General features: G+C 41.0%; 1 protein-coding gene across 1 annotated transcript in view; it reads left to right on the top strand.

Annotated features, from left to right (window-relative positions):
* The window catches only part of wdr27 (WD repeat domain 27), an 85,366-nt gene extending 61,710 nt beyond the window's left edge, over positions 1–23,656 (top strand). The window contains exons 25-26 of the mRNA XM_049007890.1: positions 21,907–21,994; positions 22,590–23,656. Of these exons, the coding sequence (XP_048863847.1) occupies positions 21,907–21,960 (54 nt within the window). The 3' untranslated portion in view covers positions 21,961–21,994; positions 22,590–23,656. The remainder of the gene's footprint in view (positions 1–21,906; positions 21,995–22,589) is intronic.
* Positions 23,657–23,921: the final 265 nt, after the last annotated feature.

Here is a 23,921-nt window from a genome sequence, read left to right as displayed (position 1 = left end):
CCCATTGCTTCCGGAATAGGCTCCGGACCCCCCCATGACCCAGTAGGACAAGGGGTTTGGAAAATGGATGGATGGATGAACAGACTTTTCCACTTCGTATTTATTACGTGACGATATATCTTGTTATCCGTCGTCCTCTGCCAATATTATCCCCTTTATTTATTGTCTGCTGCATGGGGTCACTGGTTGAGTTGTGTTACTGGGTTTTAGCCCTCGGCCCCTATGTTTGAGTTTGAACGTGAGTGCATAGTTAGCATGTAGTGAGTAAAGGATATGCAGCTCTCTAGATCTTAATTCACACACTGTTCATTTACACAGACCCTTAACCACTTCAGCACCGTCATTTTCAAGACCGTAAAAAGATAACAAGGGAGAAAGGTGATGATCTCTCTGCCTTGTCACAGAAGGAGGTGACAAAGGACTTTGTAGTAACAGCTCCTTTAATATGGAGATTCAACATCACCTATAACTTGTTCCTTATTGCCAGGAAAAGGGAAGAAATTCACGTGGGGTATCGTAAAAGGTTGTAACTGTGACCCGACGCGAGAAGGAGACAGTCTGTTCGGGCTCTGCTGTCAAACTCTAATTTTGCTGCGTGGCCTTGAGTCAAGCCTCTGTTCCCAATTAGTCACCCCGGCTGTCTGTTAGACCTCTATGAGAAAGATGAACGGGTCTAAATCAGTTCCTCCTATAATAACTGGATGGGGTCCCTCACTGGCAATACCAGGCCAAGAAAATGAGCAAACAAGTAGATTTGTTTTTTTATTATCTAAAAAGTTGCTTAACCCCTCTTCAAATCCCACTAATATGCGTCTGGCATAGTGTGTATTAAATGGTCGTTCCCTCTCTATTCCTAACATATGTATTCAGTGACTCCAAATTCATTGCACAACTCATTTTAAAAGGAATTGTTATGCCTGCAACATAACTCAATGACCAGGAGAACTTTAAATTTACAAAGGTATAAAAGTTCATGCACTCTGAATATTTATAGGTTTGGAGGAGAGCTTCTTGGATGTGAAAGATAGGGAATTCCTTATAAGTAGAACAAAGGACAATATAAAGTGAGATGCTCTGTAACCCTAGTCAGGACTGTATCTACCTTGACCAGGCATGTGAAAGCATGGCTGTTTTAGGAAAAGGAGGAGCTTACAGCCATGACCTAGGTGTTGATCGTCGATGTCGCCTTCTTGATATTCAGCCTTGCTTCCGTGCTGCTCTCCTGCTCTCCCACTCTCCCTCGTATAAAGAGAGAGCTCTCCCAGAGAATCCCTGGGGTCTGACAGAGCAAAGGGGCCAATCCGTGCTTTGGGGGTGGCTGGGCCCTTTTCAACTGTAATTCATCAGCTCACAGAGGTGACTGTCTGCTCCAGGCTGTCTGTCCAGACTGAAAAAACAACACGGCAGAGTAATATTTAACCCTTTTCTCTCCGCCACACTGCCTAAAAAGTACTGTGAATCTTAAACACCGGGATACTAGTGGTTTCTGCTAAAAATCACTTGTTTTCCTCAAGATGTCTACTAAAATATTGCCTCCATTTTTGATAATTTCCCTGTGATACTGGCGTACTGCAAAAGAAGGGTTTTACAAGAAACAGGTCAGCACGGCCTTTGTAAAAACGTCTTTAAATTTGAATTTTATTTCTACTTTGAGTCAGATAATGTGAAGCTGCTGGACTTACAAGCAGGGCACATTAGAGTGTTCTACGGCAAGCACAACAAGCACAGCGTATTAGTATTAGCTCAAATGAAGCTTGTTTCCATATGTTTATATTACCATATTCTGCTTTATTTTATTTGAAAAATTCGAATAGCATGACAAATATAATTTATTGTTACGCCGCTGACATTAATCTTATTTTTTGGAGAGATTCAAAGCCAGACATTACAGACATAAATCACGCAAATTCCAAAGTTTGAGAGTATAGAGATAATTGGCTATATTCCTGCCTGCAGAAGTAATCAGCCGAAAAGCCCCGTTAAAAGTGGCCGAGAAGGAGTTCAAAATAAATTTGGCGAGGGGTTTGTACTTTGTCCATTTCGAACGTGTTTGTGGAAACCAAGGCTAGAAATAATTGCGGCATGTTTTCTATCTGAGATGTTTGACTGCTGGATCACGTTTTAATTTTAATTTATTGTTTATTTATTAGTGCTTGATGATGATGATGATGATGATGATAATGGATCCAGGTTCAAAAAAGAAAGATGGCTCTAAAGAAAAAGGAAAAGATTTTAGAAAGAGCGGTTTGAAAAGATGGATTAATTTCAATAAGAGGAGGAATGGGAAATGTAGATGACGAGTAAAGATATGAAATTTCACTGCCTTGTAAAAGAGAGAAACCCTTCATTGTCCTCTTTAACGGGCAATAGTAAGAGAGGTAGGAAGGATGGCGTATATTGGATGAACCCAATGGAATGCGATGCGATGATATTAGGATTCTTGCAGTTCCAAGTTCAGTCCTTGAGGTTTAACCTTCCTTCGGCACCTCCTGTGTAACTGTGCCATGGCTGCTGGAGATTTGAGGTCTTTTTTCCCCGGCCGTGTTGAAAGATATGCTGTTTACTCAGGCCAAGATGAGCAGAATGTTAAAACAAGCCCAATCTGAGCAGCCTGACTTCCGTGGAATCTCTGCTCTTTGTCAGCCACTAGGTGACTGGTAAACAAGAAACAGCTTTGTAGTATGGCTCTCTTTTACTTTCTTCTGTTCAAAGAAACAGATCACTGTGGGTGTCTGGGCTTTGGAAGCTCTCCTTCCAGAACAAAGGCCGTGCTGCTCAAGGAAGTCTGGCTTTATTGGAAGGGACAGATAGCTATACTTCCTCTGAAAGTATATAATACTCCAGTAGTTAATCAGTAGTAGTTCGGGCCTTAGTCCCACGGTCCTCAGGGGTAGGGGCTTATGCAAACGTGACCATTTCCCCTCAATGCTCTGAATACTGAGAAAAATTCCCCTCCATGCTAATGACTGCCTCATCAGTAATGTCTGCTGGCTTCAACAGCTGTTCCAACTTCTAGTGCCACTGCAGAATGGACCTCACACAGGTCTCACGCCCGATATGCTGTCTATTCGCTACAGGCTCCATTTCCATTCCAAGGCATTCGTGTCTGACTGCTATTCTATGTGTTTTCTTAAAAACTGGATTATCAAATAATGAATTATTAGCTGGACAAGATACTTGGAAAAAATAAATAGTTTTTCTCCTACTTGATGCTCTCCGCTTTTTTGGAATATAATCCTGTGATGCTCCACTTAATGTGAAAAATGCAATTTTTGGTTTTGGGGTTGTCAGGTTTCAAAGTGACTGATTGTTTGTGAGGAAGCGCAGATGCTGGGGAGTTTTTCCCTGCCTCTCAGCTGACATGAGGAGTAGGCTTGGCTGTGTCCAACAGCTGCATTCCTCCAAAGGAGAACTGAGCTCTCATTGGCCATTTAAGTACACCTATGAGACGGATGGAAATCCAGACGATAGATCTGTTTCACTTGGCATTTGGAGAGTAGATGTAAAAAGGAGTGGTCCATCTTCAGTGTTTCCTATCCTTTCATCTTTTGCCTTTTTTGGACACACACGCATACTTGTAGGCCTACTGTTTAGGCATTGACTTAAACGTGGCATTTATTATTTAGTTACTACTGTATGTACCATCAGTCCATTTCTGTAGTGCCACTGTTAAAAGTAACCTTTAATTACTCTGTTGTTTCTCTTCATGGTTTTCAGTGAACCCAACAAGTTTATGTGGGGAAATGCTTTCAATAACCATGTTCCCTCCATCAAGTCAGCTAAAGCGAATATGCTCTATGAATTCTTGGACATTTCCATGACCACAGTAAAGACGGGAGAGATACATGCAGATGCCAGTGTATTCTTTAAAATATTGTGGGTTTTGTGCATTTTTGATTCAGCCTATGACAGTCATGTGCACATATGTTATGCCGATGATTATTTTTGTTTTGTCTGAAAATCTAACTATGAAATAGTGTATTTCCTCTCTGTACTCTGCGCAGTCATGCAGAACCTGAGGAAGCTGGCACCGTCTTTCAAGTAGTATGAGTAATTCATCAGTCTAGAGAAGGGAGTCGCGCCATCAATGTTGGCAACGAAAAAAACGTGAAACATGAACTCTTTTATTTACATTGAGAACTTAACTGAAATCCACAGAAATCATTTTATTTCACCATGCTTGTAGCCCATTGCCCCTATTCATTCGCACAGACATGACAGTCCTTAGACCAAAAATCAAAATCAGATAAAATGTTTTTAAATCTTTCAGTTTCATTGCATGAAACCCAACAAGACACAATCAATTAGTATAATAAGTTGTACCTTTATTTCTTCAATTCTTTTGTATTGTCAGTTGTTTTATTCTGCAATTGATTAATTACCTCAGAGGGAAAATTGATATTGTATACAATGAAATTGTGTAATGTTAGTCTTTTATTGAACTACATAAAATTTGCCCCCCCTCCCCCAAACCATGTATGCTACTGATCAGAGATGCAACCTGTCATGGATGAGTTTGAACCCCCCTGGAAATTTGCTTCCACTCCCCAGTCAGCAAATATTACTGAGCCCCTCCCCCAATCATTGAAATCAGGCAAGTATGGCATAGCCCAAACAAGCTTGTATGCTACAGGTGCAACGTATTATTCCAAATTTATTGCTAGTCACTGCCACTGCAAACTCAGACAACTATACTATTAAGCGTAGAATGGTTAACAATTCGGCAAATGTCTTAGTCAGGTAATTCTGTTGGGCACTTGTGTATGCATGAGACAAAGTATACAAAAAGACCAAATCACATCCCATATTGATTTAAAACTGAAGTACATCAAGACAAGGGCAGCGTATTCGTGGTTGTCTACATCTTTACACTCTTCTCTGTCTACCCACTCAGGAGCACAAGTACATGGACTGTGCTTAGTATTGTGAGGACACACTACTTCCGTTAAACCTATACAGTATTTTACTAATTAAGGGTCCAAAGCACAAAGTGCTAGGGACCATTCTTGTTATTGATTTTTATCTTTTATTATTTTTATTTTTTTTATTGAAATTATTATAGGTGTAATATAAAATCCTTTTAGCTAAATTGATTTGCCTGCTAGGCATGTTGACTTGAATCCTGCCTAATATTTGTATATACCATTCTGTTATATAATTATTATATAGATTATCCACATTATTGATTTAACATTTATTTTTAAATGTATAATACATGTTTAAAAGTTCTGTTCTGTTACATGTTCAACTTTTTGAACACTGAAATGTTGCGTGTGACCATGTAGAGCCACGTGGCTTGATACGGTTCACCAGAGCATGTTGTGAAAAATGTGATTGGCAGAATGTGCTTAAAGGTTATTTACATGTGACATGCACGTAAACCACAGACTTAAGTCAATGGCAGAATACACTTAAATGAAAAAAGTACACAGCTTCACGCATTTTTAATTTGCACACATGGGAGAATTGATCCCTGTCTGTATGGAGTTTGTATGGGTTTGTATGGGTTTGCATGCCAGTTTCCTCTCCCAATGCAATAACATGCAGGTTAAGTTCATTAAAATGAATTGCCTGTAATGTATGCTTGTGTATGTGTGTCGCACTGGCATCTTGTGCAGGATCTACCTGAGTAGCATGTAGGCAGATGGCTGGATGAGATATGATACAATTTTCCCATGGACTAGATTCCACTAAATACTATAGTGACCTATCAATTGTGATACCTTAACTGGTATGCTTACTGTAGGTGTAACTGAATGAAAGCAAAAGTTACTTGTTTAATAAATATATGCAAGTGGGACAAGAATGCAATTATACCACAATATGGTAAAATACTGATAAAGTGCAGTGGAATTTTAACAATGACGTTTAATGCGAGACGTCATATGAGTCATATAGAGCTATGACACTTTAATTCCTTTGTTACCATTTAGAATCACACTACATAGAAGGAATGAACTTCTCAAGTGGGTTTGTGTTAGTAACTCACCATGCTGCTGACGATTCTGAGAAAGGGCTCTTTCCTGAAAATGCTTGGGGAAGTACATAAACTGAGGCCAGAGACCTTCCTTTGCTCGTTGTTGAGTATATGAGGTCTTCACAGCTCATAACCATTTTGAAAGTTAAAAGGCAGTTTAAACTCAATCTGGATCAGGTTTGCAATAAACACAGAGGCAGACTAATGCATAAACTCTCCTCGCCCTTAGCCTAAGGCCGCAGCAAACATCAGGGCCCTGCCTGGCCTCGGGAAAAATGGAATGGTTAGTTAAATCAGCAACACCTGAGTGTGCATGCCGATGTCATCTTAGGGCTCCCTATAAGTTAATCCACCCCTGAGTAATCACCCAGCAGAACCTTACTATTGCCACCACAGAATGGTTGTAAATTATGTAAAGTCTTGATCAAATAAACTCTTTATACAACTCAGAATTGTATGTTATGAATTGAATTCTGTCAACATCATAACTGGGGAATTCTCAATTAACTGATCTAGTAAGATATTTGGGCTGCCTGCCCATGTCGTCTGTCACGAAGTAACTCGGAGTTTGTCAGTCAGCATCTCTTTATATAGCTGTCTTCTGTATAAACTGTGGTGTGTAAAACTAGTGATATTGGAAGGAAGCCCAGACAAATATCTTCAAACCAGCTAACAAAGGCAACTGAAAGCACCAGTGTGTTGTCGTTTTAAAATAAAGAAATCAAGAAATAAGGCTTATGTGCAACAGATTTCACATTGTAATCGAAGGTGGGGGAGTTTCAGTGAATATCTGCCTGTATAAATAAGTATTAACTCTGACTGCTGTAATAGTCTGTTTATACCATTCAGTAAAAAAATATAATTACTCTGTTTCTCCAGGGCACTAGTTTTGGGATTTGTAATTAGGAACCTTTAGGTAAATGGTGCTGGGTAGGAAACTCATCATTATCACATTAAGAATAGGAAATAATTCCATATAGTGGCTGCATCCATTTGTCATCCTTCATGAAAAACTTTGCCTTTGCAGAAAGTCATTGGGGTGTGATAGCTGTCGCTTTGTGAGGCCATATCAACCTAAGGTGGTCCCCAGAACTTCAGCTCTACTGTTCTCTGGTGTTGTCGACCTTTTGTTCCATAACTGACGGTGTGAATACGGCGCAGCCATTACAACTGTCACTCATCAGTATCCACAAACCTCCTGTATTAGTTAGAATGATGTTCTGCTCATTGAAGATGTCCTTTGGTATATATGTAGTGAGTAAACTTTATTGTACAGTTTACTTTAGGAAACAGACAAATGTCATTCATTCTTTTATCGATGGGTTGAAGCACCATATCTTGTGACCCTTCTATGCATCACATTCAGAAAACACCCTGTATCCTATTTTCTCATGTCTTGGATAGATCATAATATTTCTGTGAGAACTGCTAATTAAAAAAAAGTTGTTTTTGGTCTCAACTTCTGCATACAAGAAAATTATTTAAGCTGAAATGAAAGATTAAATTGGACGCAGTCTGAGAAACTTGCATTTCCCTGAGCTGTATTCCTCAGTCCCGATCCATGGAGTTCACGTCCCACTGGATGGAAATGGAAACTCAGCACAGCCCTTCCGATTGCTCCGTTCTCTGTGGATTTTAATCTCCTGCTCCATCAGACTAGAGGTTAGACACGGACGCTGGAGGAAGCCAGCGAGTAGGCTTCCATTACCCACTGTATTAAATCAGCGCTGACATTTACCCGAAAGATCTGCTTTTTACATTCACACAGAGCGTGTCTTTAAATGCCAGTAAAAACAGCAGGGCAGTGACAAGTAAACCGTTATGTTTCTGTCATGCTAGCAAAATAACTCATTTAGCAATGTGACGATTCTCATCTGCGGGCAGGATCTTTGCACCAGCACTAACAGGACGGTAATACAAATAATAATAATCAGAGACCCATGCAGTTCTGTGTTAACTGAGGTTGTAGTTCTTCCAGGCCTGCAATTTTGCACTTAAATTTCATTCCATCTTGTGGAAATAGCACTTCAGAGGAGATGAGTGCTCAGGATGGAAGCTGAGAAAGCTGATTGGATGATAAAAACAGACAGGTGGACCCTCAGTCGGCATTTGTTTGCAATTTATGGAACTCTGGGATCTTAAATGTTCACATGCTGCACAGTATTTTTTTGTTAAACAAACAAAACATTATATTCTGATTTATTAGGTTCATGAAACAAGACCTATTTTCCCCCTTTTTAAGGAGACTTGCTTCTGGATACGTTGATTAGTTAAGATCAATTTCTTCCATAAGATTGAAGAAACAGCTGTGTCTTTATCAAATGGCTGCTGTTTTCTAACTGAAGTGAAAATATTTGTCGCAAAAATCCCGAGACTCAAAACCACAGCAAGCTCCTGTTACATAAAAAATACTTTATTGAAACAGTGAAATGGAAAACAAAACTCTACAGGATAATCTCTCTCACTGGACTGGGGTTTTGCTGTTCCGAACTTTCAAGGAATAACTCTGTCCCGGGAAGGCATCAATCTCTGAGCTGGGTCAGTTCCTCATCCCGCTGCTGTGCTCTTCCAGGAGCCAAAGCGGTCCGTAGGGCCCTTGGGAAGCGGCACACCCAGCCGGGATGGTAAGAGTTGACTGGACGGCGGCCTGCACTCATCCTAAAAACCCACCTCTGGGTGTTGCTTTTTGTCGTGTTCCAGATATGTGACAAGATTCCCACCTGTGTGTGTGTGGATGTTCTGCTCACCCACCACCCATCCGTTTCGGGTTGTTTCCTTCAAAGAGCATATACGTTCCTGGCTCTCCTTACAGCAATGACAGACAACCTGAGAATTAATCCTTTTCTCAGTCAGTTCTTCCGTAAGCTGAAGATATTACATAAAATTTCATTGCACTTAAATGAAAAAAAAAATCGCCTGGTGCTGGCAGAGGAAACAGCTATAAGTTTAAAAGTTGCTCATTTTTATCTGTGTAGCTGATGGCTTTAACGATACAAGGACAGGTTATGGTAAGAGATACAATTTTAAATGATGCATGAGTTTTACTCCACGTAGCAAGCCTTCCTGCAATATATCCCAGTTCAGAGGTGATACTTCTTTGTGTAGAGCCTCATTCCTGACTTAACCTTATTATTGTAGTTTAATATTTATAAAGTCTGTTGTTTGAGGAATTCAAGAAACTGAAGGAGGGTGAAGGGCATGTCAAATCATGATCCAAATCATGATTTAAGAGCACTTAACAGTAGAAGAAGACCAGCACCGTGTGTCTTTATAAATCCGTCAGCTCAGCCCTAAACATTTTCATTCTCTTTGTTCAACTCTGTTAAGTGCTTTACAGAACTAGCATGATGACAGATTAGAGGGTTCCGACACATTGACGCAAACATCAGATTGTGGTTTTACTGTATGCTGTAGGTGAAGCCAACCCTCCCTTTTTGTCACTATGAAGCATTTAATAACTATTATTATTTTACTGAAATTTAAATATGACTTCCTTTAAAGTTGAACAAGATCTTTTAAAATAAAACAGATATATGATCCAGGCAACTTCCTGTCTGCTGAGTCACCAAATTTGATTGGATGGGTTCGTCATTGTCTTGGCATCCAGCTCGCGTGCTAATTGGCGGAACCTTCTGGAAGCAGCTGGGTCCATGCTCCTCTCACCCTCAACGTTTTTGCAGAAAGTGTCCTCCCACTCGGATGGGAGCGATGGAGATGGGACTCACCTGGCATCTACTTGTCTCTTTTTTCACCTTTCAGAACTCCTGTGTCATTAATAAACATTCTATTCTGAATCATGGCTTCCTGCAACAGTCTTAAATATATTATTTGGAAAATCCACTAAACCACCATCACCACCTTTTTTGGCTGATAAAAGCCAAAAAAAAAATAGACAGCTGCACGTTTACACTGGGCATTCAGATGGTCAGATTGCCATCTGTTTTGTAGTATTATTCCCAAAGAGAAGCAACACATCATAGATTTCACTGTGATTTCATTACATATAGATTGCTTTTTGAAGTCCCAGGAGAGGCACGGAGTAATGATCTCCTGTAAGGATGACAGCCATTGCTTTGGTGGCCTAACCAGCTTTAGGAATAAGGAAAATCAGTCATCCATCCATCTTCCAGCAACTTGTCCAGGATAAGGTTTGCAGCTGTGGAGGTAGTCACTTTGGATAGAAATGTTTTTATTATTATTATTATTATTATTATTATTATCATCCATCATCCATCCATCCATCCATCATTTCCAAACCGCTTACCCTACTGGGTCGCGGGGGGTCCAGAGCCTATCCTGGAAGCAATGGGCACGAGGCAGGGAACAACCCCGGATGGGGGGCCAGCCCATCGCAGGGCACACTCACACACCAGTCACTCACACATACACACCTATGGGCAATTTAGCAAGTCCAATTAGCCTCAGCATGTCTTTGGACTGTGGGGGGAAACCGGAGTACCCGGAGGAAACCCCACATTATTATCATTATTATTATTATTATTATTATTAATATTATTATTTATTGTCTGCCGCAGTTACAGCTACACTATGGTTCTAAAGCTGTGGAGATGGTACTCAGATGTCAAAGTGTACTTTGTAAACAGCCAGCAGAGATGCGAGCCTGACTCGCACTCAGAGACTGGAATATAACCCAGATTCAAAAAGTCCATAAATGAAATAAAGATTCTGCGGCAGCCTCCTATATTTTAAAGCTTACGTTCGAGTAGCCTTAAGAATGATCTTTCACCCCAGAAAGCCCATGTGATTTATGACCTGTTCTGAATCGGCCTGGGTTTCCTCATGTGTAGGAAGCTGAGCTTGACCAACAGGGCAGGAAGAACCTTCTGCAGCCCCCCCCCCCCCCCCCCCCCAAAACCGTACCTCACACTGGGCCTAGACGCCGTCCATAATGATTAAAAAATTACCCAGGTGAAGGTAACAGATCGCATGAAACGACGTTGATGTTTGCGTGCAAGTTTCTCTGCTTGATCTGCTGAACAGCAACGATGTGGACAGACTGCGACTCAGAGCCAAGTCTTACGAAGTGGTGTGGAACGTCCAGGGAATGGCTCTCAGCCTAATGCACCCTTCCAAGGTTGTTCCATGCCATGCCCAATTTGTGGGCTCACTTTCAGAACCCCCCCCCCCCACACACACACACACACACACACACACACTCCATAGAGAACCAGGTCAAGAAGAACTTGAAAACTTTTGTCTGAAAGGGGAGAGGGACACAGTAGAGAGGAGCAGGATTGCTTTACTTTATAGTGTGACTATTACAAGAAATATACTCTAATGGTAGTCTTGGGGTACTGGTACATATACATAAAACAGTATTTCTAATATTAATGTCCTTTTTTAACTGGTAAGGACAGAGACAGAAATGGGCAACTTGCAAGATTAGAAATTAGGACCTGTATGCATATACGTCAATGAAAGACTGTGAAAGAAGTGATTTGTGGGAGGGGCTTTTATTTGGCGCTGTGTGCAGCCCCCTGGCAGGACAGAACAGGCAGCAAGGATTTGGCAGTGTTGGGGCAAAGCAGAGTTCCAAGCCAATATTCATATTTGTGTTTCTAAAATTTAGCTAAATGTTTAAACAGTCTGAAAGAGTGACCATCATGTAGGTCAGTTCAGTAATGGGGTCAGAGCACATTGAAGGTTAGGAGGCTTTCGGGTATCTTTGCTCTGGAATCCGAGTGTCACCTAACATTAATCACTTCGTCATATGAGATTCCCAGAAGAGGAAGCGTGCCTGTTGTGAGGAAGCCTCCATCATTTTTATTTAGCAGTGAGATACTTAGTTCTCTTTTCTGTATCACCCTTGAGGAATGGTTAGGGGACGACAGCCGTGTGCTTTTCCTTTGAAAACTGGACCGGCGTCTTTGTCCCAGTACATTCTGGCAAATCTCCTCTGATTTGGCTGCCTGCACGATGAACAGTGAGTTCTCCGTGAATTAGCATGCAGTTGTAGTCTGAGTTCTGCTCTCTCTTTATGTTTGTCTTATGACTCAATAATGACATGGGTGCAACCCAGCAGAAGAGTGTCATTGTGACTCAACTGCTATCACATAAATGTCTCTTTTAGGTCCGGTATCTTTCTTTCTTAAGAAATAATTCAGCGACGTTTTAGATAAAATCGTAACCGAGCATATCTGATCAAAATGGCAGCTTTCGAAAAATAGCAGAATGATAAGTCTTGGAGACGTTTTAGGGGACTTAAACAATGTGGAAATGTGGTCTATATCTGAAATGGATCCCAGAAAAGTGAACTGTCTTTTTTTCCATCGTTAAAAAGGCTTTAGATACAACGTGCTTCCTAAACGGAACAGAAAATTACCATACTGATCAGATGAGCTAAGATAGCATTTATTTATAAACTCTAAATCTGCCTTTAATAGATGAATCCATTGGTGTCTGTGGTTTGTTTCTCATAATGAACTAATCAGCCTGCTGTTTGCTTTCCTGCAAAACGTCTCTTACTGAGCATAATTGCCGGTGACCTGGTGTTCAGCCGGAATATCTGTGTTTCCTCTTTGACTCTCTTTAACTGGGTTGTTGACTAGACGTCTCAACACACGAGTTTTGCAGATTATGCGGGGTCCTGATCCAAGGATGTCCCCCTGGTAGAAACTTCTGGAATCTTTGTTTTGTTTTACTTGCATGGGGCCATGTGGAGGGCAGTATCTTCATTCACTGTTATTTAATCCCTTATCCTTAAACTCATTTAGAAGATTAAGATTATTAAAAGCAATCTGTACCCCAGTCTGGATATACCACTGCCGTGTGCTCTGTCATACGGACCAGGCCCTGTATGACCCCAACCAGTATAATCTGTTGGAATATAGTTGATTTTTATAAGTACTCCACTATACATGGGTGTGTAGTGTTATTTTAATCAATTTTTCATGTATCTGGGTATTTTGGCCTATGTATAAAACAGGAAAAACTTATTGAAAAGTGGTTGAAATATTTAAATAGGGGGCGGCATGGTGGTGCAGTGGTTAGCACTGTTGCCTCACACCTCTGGGACCCGGGTTCGAGTCTCCGCCTGGGTTACATGTGTGTGGAGTTTGCATGCTCTCCCCATGTCGTCATGGGGTTTCCTCCGGGTACTCTGGTTTCCCCCCCACAGTCCAAAGACATGCTGAGGCTAATTAGAGTTGCTAAATTGCCCGTAGGTGTGCATGTGTGAGTAAATGATGTGTGAGTGTGCCCTGCGATGGGCTGGCCCCCCATCCTGGGTTGTTTCATGCCCATTGCTTCCGGGATAGGCTCCAGACCCCCCGCGACCCAGTGGGATAAGCGGTTTGGAAAATGGATGGATTGATGGATCTTTAAATACAGAAAACTGGATTTACTGTATGGCCAATATGTATTATGACATTTTCAAATATATAACAGACTTTTCCAAAGTTAACCGTTTCTAACTATAGATAGACAATCTTTAACAGGATTCCCGAACTACGGTCCCCACAGGGCCAGAAACCAACACAGTTTGGAGATATCCCTGCTCAAACACATCTTAATCAGCTAATCATCAGGTTTAGTATAAGTGTTTAAACCAGAAAATCTCAAACTGTATGGGATTCTGTCCCATTCAGGACCGTAACTGGGGAATCCTGATCTCTACATTTCCTCACTGCGCCTTGCGCTGTTGTAAGCACTGTTGTGCTGATTTTATTGTAGCATACCACAGTAAAGTTTTATGAAGTCTCTCTTGTGAAGGTCTACTACCTCAAATGACCAGTGCTCCACAGAGTATTATGTAGCCTTTCCCATCTTGTATTATTTAATTATTTAAATTTACCATGTCCCACAAGCCTGCAGTTCGAAGATGGATGTAATGAAAGATTATAACCGATACTGTCAATCTGCAGTTTGATCTTGCAGTTGTTAAATGTCAAAATAGCTGATCGTGCAGCTGACCATTTCAGTGTACCCAACTAAGAAATATCTACCCCTCTCCCCAACTGCATCCTCTCCTACGGGATTGCAGGGCAGTTCCAGTATGGGTCTGCATGGAATAGGAGACACCATACAGTAGTACAGGGGAGCAGGTCACTGGGTTAGAGCATGCATGCACACACTTATACACCAAGGCCAGTTCACCTGCAATGTGCAAGAGCAATTCCTTTCTTTGGAACTCTTAGTGCAATTTTCAGGGCATGTTTAAGACTGAAAAATGAACTCTTGTTTTGGAACCAGAGAATGTATGTAGAGGAACTTTATTATATACATAATAACTTGCTTTAGGGGGTGGCATGGTGGTGCAGTGGTTAGCACTTTTGCCTTACACCTCTGGGACCCGGGTTCAAGTCTCTGCCTGGGCCACATGTGTGTGGAGTATGCATGTTCTCCCCATGTCGTCGCGGGATGCCACATATCATAGGTTCGACCCAGTAGGATAAGCGGTTTGGAAAATGGATGGATGGATGGATAACTTGCCTTAGAAATTATTTAGAATGACACTTTGTAGACAAATAGCAGCAGACCTACTAATTCTGTGCTATAATAATAATCTTTGTTTTCTGTTTCTGAATTTGTAATACTACTTCAACAAAGTACAATGGTTTAGTGGTATCAGGGAGATTTCCTGGAGATTTCCTCGCTATTGGTAAATGAATCACATTTGCACAGCTGCGATTTTACTCAAATCGAGAGTCTAACCTCTTCTGAAGATTTAAACCGCCGCCCTGACATTTTTTGAACAGCTATAGTGAAGTTCAGAGAAGGAACATCTCGCACCAGGTCGCCATTCTTTAAGTACTTTTACGTATTGATTTGTAGGAGTTAGCACCTGGCACATTTTTGAGAGACTGCGATGTCACTCCATTCAGAGCAACAAAACAGGGAATTAATCATCTGTCCAACTGAATCCCCTATCTTCAGCTACGCTCCATGCTAAAATGATACATCTGAGGCCTTTTTAGAAAAATAGTAAAACAGGCATCCCACTGGGCGTATTACAGGGCAAGCCTCTTAGTCCTGCAAGCTGTCCTCTGACAGTCAAACTCTGGGCTTCCTGTGCCCCCCACCTTTTCACGTGTCTGTGGTTCATCTGGGATTGGGAACACAGTGGATTCAGACTCAAGGCTTAAGGTTAAAGACAAAAGTCCACAGGCCAACCCAGGATTTGGCATACATTTGAGGTGTGGTGTGGTCCAGTTGTGTGGGAGACCTTAAATGAAAGGTGCCCATTGGACGGGATGGCTTTCCGTCAGATGACAGGGCAGAGGGGAGCTGGAGAAGCTGGGCAATAGGATGACCACCAGTAATAACACAAAACAGGCAAAGAGGACCTCATTAAAGAAGTGGTCAATATTTAGCTCAAAGCTATTCTATGGCTATAATGTTGATTGAGGCTTTGCTGAATTTTGTACCCCAGAAATATAGGTCAGGTGTACAGTATAGTTATCTTAGCCATTTATGAAGTGGCCTCTTATTAATATGAGGCATTAATCAATGTACAGTACATATGAATAGCATTTCCACTGCCCCTGTAAGATAAAGGCATGCTCCCTTGACGGAGAGCTTTATTTTTGACACAAGATTTGTTAATTAACGTGGAGCTCTGCTCCGCATAGCTTGCTCGGTCTGTTCCCAGTGGACGGCTCGCTGACTTTCCAAGCGGGGCTCCCTAAAGCCTATGCAGCTCTTGAAGCCTGGTATGAATGGCATTCTGAGACCTCTGCCCTCCTACTCAGTGGTTTCTCAAGATGGTTTCTGCAGAAGTCGGAGCTTAGCAGATTTCCATACGCAGCCGCTCTTACAGACTGAGAGATAGCTTACTGTAAGCATGTACACTCAATAATAATAATCCTGGGGCAGAGAAGTTCTCCTAGAAGACACAGAGACCCATGCACAAATGTCTGAACGGACTCATTGTCTTCCTAATTTGAAACATCTGATACAAACTGCCCTTGAACATTCAAGGTGAATACCTCCAGTTTTGCTTTGCCAGTGTACATTGTTAAGGCTATGAATGTGTTGCAGTTCCCACACCATAGCCTTCAAAGGAGAATCGATGGATTAACCAAACTGTAGATATAGCTAAAATATATAGTGTATATTGCCTTGTTTCTTGGGTAACATTGCATCTTTTTTGAGTAAGGAGATAAAAATGAACATTTAGGAAAATTTCCTACAGCTCTGCGACTCAGAGATAAAGTATATTAAAACTCTAATACAGACCTGGCCCTAAAACCTCATTCTGTATTAGAAGAATTAGAATGAAATACTATAATTGTTTATGAAGCAAGTAGGGTAACACTTTATAATAATGTTCATTTATACCACATATATAAGCCTTTCGTTTAACTAATCATTTACAAACAAGCCTGTAGCTAATGATAAACAAATCCACAAGATATTTACAAGCATGTATTTAAGGGCTAACTAATCATTTGAAAAAGCAGTATAGTTGAGCATCATGGGCGTCGTTAGGCCTGTTTATGGTGGAATTCAGCGCCCCCAAAATGATCCCAAGCCCCCCTTAAAAATATAGTAATTATCATATTATTTTTAAATTATATATCCATACATTTCATACAAGATATCACTCAGAGTAGGTACACACTTAAGAAATAGAAGCAAGACTACGAATTAAAATTTAAAATAATTCTGTAAGTCTAGCTATCATTCTATCAGGTAGGGGCGGGCATTAGGACCCAGGCGGAAGCTACATGTCGCTGCTTGTTAGCGAGTAGCAACGTTTATCCGCAGTTCCACAGAAACAAGCGGCCAGATAATTTCATTGTCAGAGATTGTGAGACTGTATCCTCATTTGGCAGAATAAATATTTGAGAAATATTCATGCGTCTTTTGTTCTGTCAGATTTTTCTAGGATCTAAACTACCAGTGAATAAACTAATGATTGTGCCACATAATTATGTTATCTTCTTTTCAATGTTGGTAGTCTGTCTTCATTTGTATACAGAACTGGTCAATCAGTGGTAGACAGCAATGAAAAACTTTATTTGTAAAGACACCAAGAAGAAAGAGGAGTTGTGAAACTACATATCTTTAGATATCATGTTTCACATTTAACATTATTAAATGCATTGTTAGATATATTTGCTAGCATGTTTTTAATGATCACAACCCCAATATGTAGGCTGTTAAAAAAATACTCATGGACTCATTTAGACTGTAATTAAAAATTAAAAAAAAGGTAGATATCCTAAATACTAAGGAGACCAAAGGAAGGGAATCTTCCAGAGAAGCCAGTAAAATAAAGTGAGCCAGATAATAGCATAATTGCTGTACATGAGATAATAAAATTAAAGAAGCCTGTTTAGGTTTGGTGACAATTTTTCAGCCCTCTGGGCTTCCTACAACCCTGGGGCTAAGCCCCCCTTGTCCCTCAACCCCAGTGATGTCCCTGCTGAGCATTATTATATAGAGTTACCCAAAGTAGACGTGATTTTTATAATTCAGGGCAGTTTTCATAAACACGGTGTAGCCTGAAATGTACAGATAACACGTTTAGACTATAAGCCTTGGCCATAATGTCTGAGAACCGGAATGGCTGTGTGTTTAGGGACTGTCACAGTACCAAGTTCATATTGCTGCCTACTCTCACACTCATGTGATTGGCATGAGTGAGAAAGAGATGAGTGACAGTCACCTGGGCCCCGTCCATCCACCTCCTACACCTCACTCCATCCTCTTTTCCCTCCTTCTCTGCCGCCCCTCTTCTCTCCTGTGTCCTGTCCACGGCTTAGGGGACACGGCCGCCATCTTCAAATTCCAACCGTACATATATTCAAAACTACCTTGGAGCCAATTGGCCTCATTATCTCACTATAGTGCCTTTAATATGTTTGACTATTTGTGCTAAGTGCGTTTTTTTTGTAGTCTGGAAAATCTTGATGAGTGTTTGAAAATGAAACACCTGAAACCATTAGCTTCGGCAAACCAGTCATCGTGGACTGGGTGCCCTCAGCCTGCCCAGTCAGGACCTGTTTGTCGGGGCATTAAGTCATACTGAAGCGTCTTCATTTTTTCTCTTTTTTTCCACCAGCAGTGGTATTGATTTGTGCAAATCTTTTTGATTCCGATCATCTGGTAATTCCTGCAATAATCCAGCTTACATAAGTGAAACAAAAGCCTTGTGGAGATTTTTTTCGTATGCAGATTTATTGTTTCTGCCGCTTGTAAAAATAGTTACGGGATGAACTATGGGATTCCTGTTAATGATTCAGAAAATAAAGTGAAACGTTTTGCGTAAAAACAGATGAAAACCGAGAAAATGGTATTAATGAGATTGTTCCCTTGTTTGTTGGTGATACTCAATCTGTTGAGACAGGCATTCTTAACAACGTATTGTTGGTCATTCTGAATGTGTATGTACAGTATGATACCCGTGTCGGGGTCGGTACCATCCAACTCTGCCCTCTGTGACCCTTCCTCGATTGGCCAGCAGGCATTGCTGGCTCTTCTGCCCTTCCCCCCTCTCTCTCTTAGTTCCTAGTCTTCTCCAGTGTTTCCTTATGCCCCATGCTGCTGCATGGGCCAGTGGGCTGAACGTGTGGCTCAGATACTGTCCCCCCATATCATGGGTTCGAGGCTTGGGACCAACGTGTCAGACATTTTTGTTTTCTGGAATTCTGTCCTCTAGTGTTTATTTCATGTTCATTTCATTCTTATTCTATAGTTTCCCAAGGTTTATTGTGATTATTTTTATGTATTCTTGTCTCTACTTTTTCCTGGTGGCATCTTTAGTGTTTTTTAATTCTCTTAGTTCGCTATATTCTTAGGATTATTGCGTCCACCTGTTTCTTGTTGCGGCTTTGTCTCACTTGATTGGTTCATTGATTAAGTAACAGCTGTTCCTTGTTTTTCCTGTATGTATGTGTATGTAAGTGCCTTCCCTCATTCTTTGCTTCATTCTGCCATTGTAATATTATGGTGTAATGTTGCCATGTGCTTTGGTCCTTGGTTCCAGTTCTGGTTCCAGTTCCTGTCCCTGTCCCTGTCCCTGTCCCTGTCCCTGTACCTGTTCCTGTTCCTGTTCCTGTTCTTGCTCTCAGTGTTGTCCTGTTCCGTGGTTGTGTTTCCTTTATGGTTTTTGTAGCTTGTTTTAGTATAAAGTTCTGCTATAGTTTTCTGACTCCTCGTGGTCCTTTATTTTGTGTGATTCGCAGTGGTCTGTACTTCCCTTAAATAAAACCCCTTTTTCCTTTTGGAACTGCTAGTGGCCTTTCCCACCTGCACCATGCCCCGAGTCACTGACCACCTGACACTACACTAGCTTAAAATATACGTACTGAGCAAACTCTACTCTCATACACATCCTATGAAGTGCTTTTTGCCATCTGTTGCTAAAAACGTAAATTGTGAACGTTAACCAGCCATTGTCAAAACCAAAAACAATAGAAGATATAGAGTAAGTATTAAATAAGTGACATTTATCTGTTGAGGCAGTCTTAATTTATGGAAATGGGAATCGACCAAATAAAAAAAAATTAGCTCACTGATCTGCCATTTGCATCACTGCATTTTACCAGTCATTGGAGAAAAGTTAGAAGGTTATATGGTTTTGTATTCTGTCCACGTTTAACATAAATACCATTAAATCATATCAGAGATCATGTAAGCATATGCATATGGGCTGATACTGTAGTCACATGGTCATGGGAAGATTTAGTAGAATTTTGAGCTTCAAAAACATTCCTGAGTCTGTCTTAATAGTAGAAGATGAACACAGAAATGCAAAATCCAGAGATGTGAAATCCATACATCTTCAGTGCTGCAATGAATGCATTAGTGCTTCAGGATTTGGTTCTGTACACGTGGGACCTTACTGCTTCAAATAATATTACAGACTATTGTCTAGTATTTAGGTCACTCCAGTAAGCTATAAGTATATAACTCCACTAATAATAGTAATAATATAATCTAGCTAAATGGGTTCTGTGTCAGCAATTTGAAGTGAACATGGCAGTTTATAAGGATGTGGTTTTGGCAAATAAAATATAAAAGGTTTAATTTCTACTACGAGTTGTGTTCAGCAAATCTGTGGAAAGCCAGTGCTCCACATTTTCGCAGTATTCCATCTGTAACCTATCCATGATTCTTTACCATTGACTGGTTGAATGAAAACAGCATAGCAGCCAGGCTAATTAATCTTGAACTCCCCGGCCATTTTTTGTTTAGGCAACAGCTAGGGGGCTGTTGCTTGATCACTGGGCCTTGATGGATTTTGTGGAGCTGTTTTAGGAGCCTGAGGGCAAGTTCTTGGAAATGCTTAGTGCACAGATATTGTCACATCCTGAGAGGGAATAACAGGGCACCTGTTGAACTGATGACCTCCGCAGGACAGAAACATTAAGAGATGTCTTCTCTGAAGTAGAGCTTTAAAGCTTTTTCTGCTACCGTCTTTTTAAGGAAGATACGACGCATACCCTTGAAACTGTCAGACATCCCTTTGCAGGTTGCACATTCACCTACAGCTACTCACACACATGAGGATTGACCTCTGACCCCTGAATCACCCTTCACTCTCTTTATTAAGTTCCCTTCAAAAAGACAACTGGATCATGTCCTTCTGTCATCAGAACACAGGAGTTGCCAGGGAGATACGCCTCAGTGCTACCTACTCATCTTTTGGTCGCCTGCGTTCTGCAGGTATCTTAGCAGAGGGACAGATGTCCTAAGTCCTTCATTGGAATGGTACAGTCAGTGATGTTTTTACATGAAATCACAAACCAACAGAAATTTCTCAGAGAGATTTTACAATTTGTAGAGTTTTCCATACCAGTGCTTTTCTGTTGTTTGATGTACTGCCTTCTCTGTGACTCTGATGGTAGATAGGTGGTCTGTCTCGTGTGTAAAGATGCCCTCAGGTGCTTGAATGAGGAAGGCAACATCTCAGGTGGGTCTGCACACCCTCAGAAACCCCCTGGCCAAGCTCATTGCTGACAGGACTCCTCCAAAGTGAGGCATCCCTAAGTAGGTTAACAATTTGGGGTTACCTGTATTAGGGTTTAAATCTTAACCTACAGGCAAAGTTTCTATAATCCCTGGTATTCATGTACAAACGGGGTCTGTCCAAAATTCATTGCATCTATCTTGCAATAAAAAGAAAAATCTATATGTATATTTCATCGCTTTTTGTTAACAGTTTGGGTGTAAGTGAGAAGTTACAGTTCAGATTTATTGTCAGTCTTCAGAAGCTGTTGCAAACGGTCAGCATCTATCAACCTTATAACATAAACAAACCCTTGCTTGCCATTGAACCTTTGTCTAAACCAGTCAGCTCTTTGCATGGTGAGGTCATAAACTCCCGCAAGGTGGTGAGGTAATGCTTCCCAGGATGCCACACCCTGTCAAATGGAGTGTGGGACAGGAGGAGAAATGCGAGGGAAGGAAGAGGGGGGAGAACAGGAGAGGAAGGTTCATAAACGATCCCAATCCAGCGGAGTTGAAGATCTGCTCAGTATGATGGCCGATTGGATGAGCAGCTGAAGCAAAAGAGTGCAGGGTCTTCTATACTAGGAAAATAGAAATTTTTAAGGAGCCTTCAGAGTAGCCTGTGTGCTGCTATGTATTATGATACATATTGATATATTGATTATGAAGTTTTATTATTAGCAAGCAGTGAAGCTGAGACATAGTCAGCTGATTTACAGTAATGTCAAACCCCTGGCTCAATGGTACAGATCTGGTCTCTGCCCCTAGTCGGTTTGCATTTCATTTAATGCTGTCAGGGCTGCAAAATTATAACTCTGGAAAAAAAACCCGAACAAATTGTTCATAAACAGTAGTTTTGCTCAGTATTGGAGTGTAATGAAGGGTCATTTCAGCACTTCTTTTGGCATAGCGGCCAGACATGTTAACGGGCGTGACATGCGTATGTGGTCCACTGTCTGTCTCTGTGTAGAGGTTTTCTGATCTCCCAGGACTTTCTGCTGTTTGTCCAGCTGCTGACGGGGACTCTGGACGGAAAGCTGCAGCTCTTCAGACCGGCTAACTGACCCGGCAGTGGAACCATCCTCTACACTTACACATGTAAGTCCAACTTGCACATTTCTACCTTTTCACTGAGATTTTTGGGTCCCTTTCTCACTGGGACTTTAAATTGCACTCTCATCCTCATTCTTTGGCAGAGTGTGACTCCACCATTCTAGAGATGAGCATCTAGGCCCAGTTTAAGGTCTCACATTTTGGCAGAGCTCTAAACACAACAGGAAACAGGGTTTTGGGACTGGGGTGATGGAGCCAGCAGCGCAATAAACTTTAAATAGCAGCATAAAATTTTAAAAGTTTAACCTGCTCTCTCACACTTTTAAACAGAGAGACACACAAACACATTTTTAAACAAATGCATTTGCATGTGTTTGCACAGGGATACTTTTAGTTTAAAGGCGCCCATTTAACTGAAGCACGTTCAGTGTCAATCTCCAGTAGTAGGTTTTGGTTGTTCTCTGCTGCCTGTGTGTTCAGTTAGGCTGGTTTTGGTCTTTTTTATAAAGTATCAACAACAGAGGAGTAAAACTAATATACAGTGAAGGATGACATTTAAAAGGGGGATGGGGGTTTCTCTGTCTGTACGTGAAACATAACCCTGTGCTTCTGACATGTTTCCCTGCTTCATTACCAACAGCACCGATCGAAGGGCTGCGCAGGAGGAAAAACTGAGGGATTGTGGGAAGGCTGTATAGGACCTGGCAGCTTTTCACACCGGATAGATCATCTGAGATCATTCTGTAAAACACCCACGCTGCAATAAAACACCCCTTTGTTTCGGGGAGGAATGACCAGCAGGTTTTTGGAAGAGTTCAGGCCTTAAGTTTATTCTTGGCTGCCAATGACAGTTTTTTTTTTCTTTTTGCATATGGTTACGCATTATTATATGGTATTAAAAACCACTCTGGTTCAAAGCTAATACCCCCCCAATTTCATATTGCTGCTTGACGTGCATAGCCTATTGCCGCTGCCCGTGGGCTCCTCCATTAATGTGGAGACCATATGACTCAGTACAGCTGAGCGCTGCTCCACAGAAGGTCCTTTTGGTGTTTTTAATACATACCAGCTTGTTTTATAAATGTACATATCTGTCTATCTATCCTTCTATCTGTCTTCCTGTCTCCCTCTCCGTTCTGATGACAGCTGTATTTTGTTTCCTCATTGTCTGGACGTCTCCAAATCAAACATTTTTTAACAGCTGGTGCTTCATTTTCCCAGAGAGACTGGAATTAGGTCACTGAATGTTTGAAAATGTGGGCCGATGCTGTGTAGGGACCGTGGGACTTGGGAGACAGAGGCGGGTTTGAGCGTTTCTGGATTGAGGGGAAGGAGCGTGGTGTCCACAAATTAATTTAACTGTCTGTTTTTTGTCAACAAGTAGGACCTAGATAATTCACCAGTTGAATGTCTAAGATTTTGCACGTTTCTGAAGTAGAAATATTATCTGTATTCTTTACACTAATATGAAGTGTCTTGCATATATAACAAAACTATGCTTAGGTTTTACATTATGTTATATATATTATTTTATTATATAATCTGTTCTTTATTCTAGAATGCAGCACAATCACCTTTTTCATATTTTGTATCGACATTGAGCTTTTTGTTTGAAGTCATTTCGTGAAACAGCATTAATCAAAGTTCCAATGAAATATTATTGATTATATTTACTCTTAAGATTTACATAAGATTACTCCTATGTGTTTTACCCAAATCATATAAACTGTATATGACACTCAAAATAAATATGCGACGCATGTTAATTGAATTTGTCATAAGACATATATGTATAAATTTTATGCTAAGCAAAAGAATATAGAAAATGAACAAGTTCGCAGTGAATTTTAAGGGAAAATCAAAGAGCAGCAGGACAGTTCAGTAACTGTCTGAAGAGCATGACTTATATCCTCAGTCATACATGCAGTCCGCTGACCCATTTAACTACTGAAATGAATGCATCAAAAGCAGG

Source organism: Brienomyrus brachyistius, chromosome 3 (genome assembly GCF_023856365.1).
Source record: "Brienomyrus brachyistius isolate T26 chromosome 3, BBRACH_0.4, whole genome shotgun sequence".
Lineage (NCBI taxonomy): Eukaryota > Metazoa > Chordata > Actinopteri > Osteoglossiformes > Mormyridae > Brienomyrus > Brienomyrus brachyistius.
Note: the sequence above shows the minus strand (reverse complement) of the source record. Positions and strands in the feature narration are given on the sequence as shown.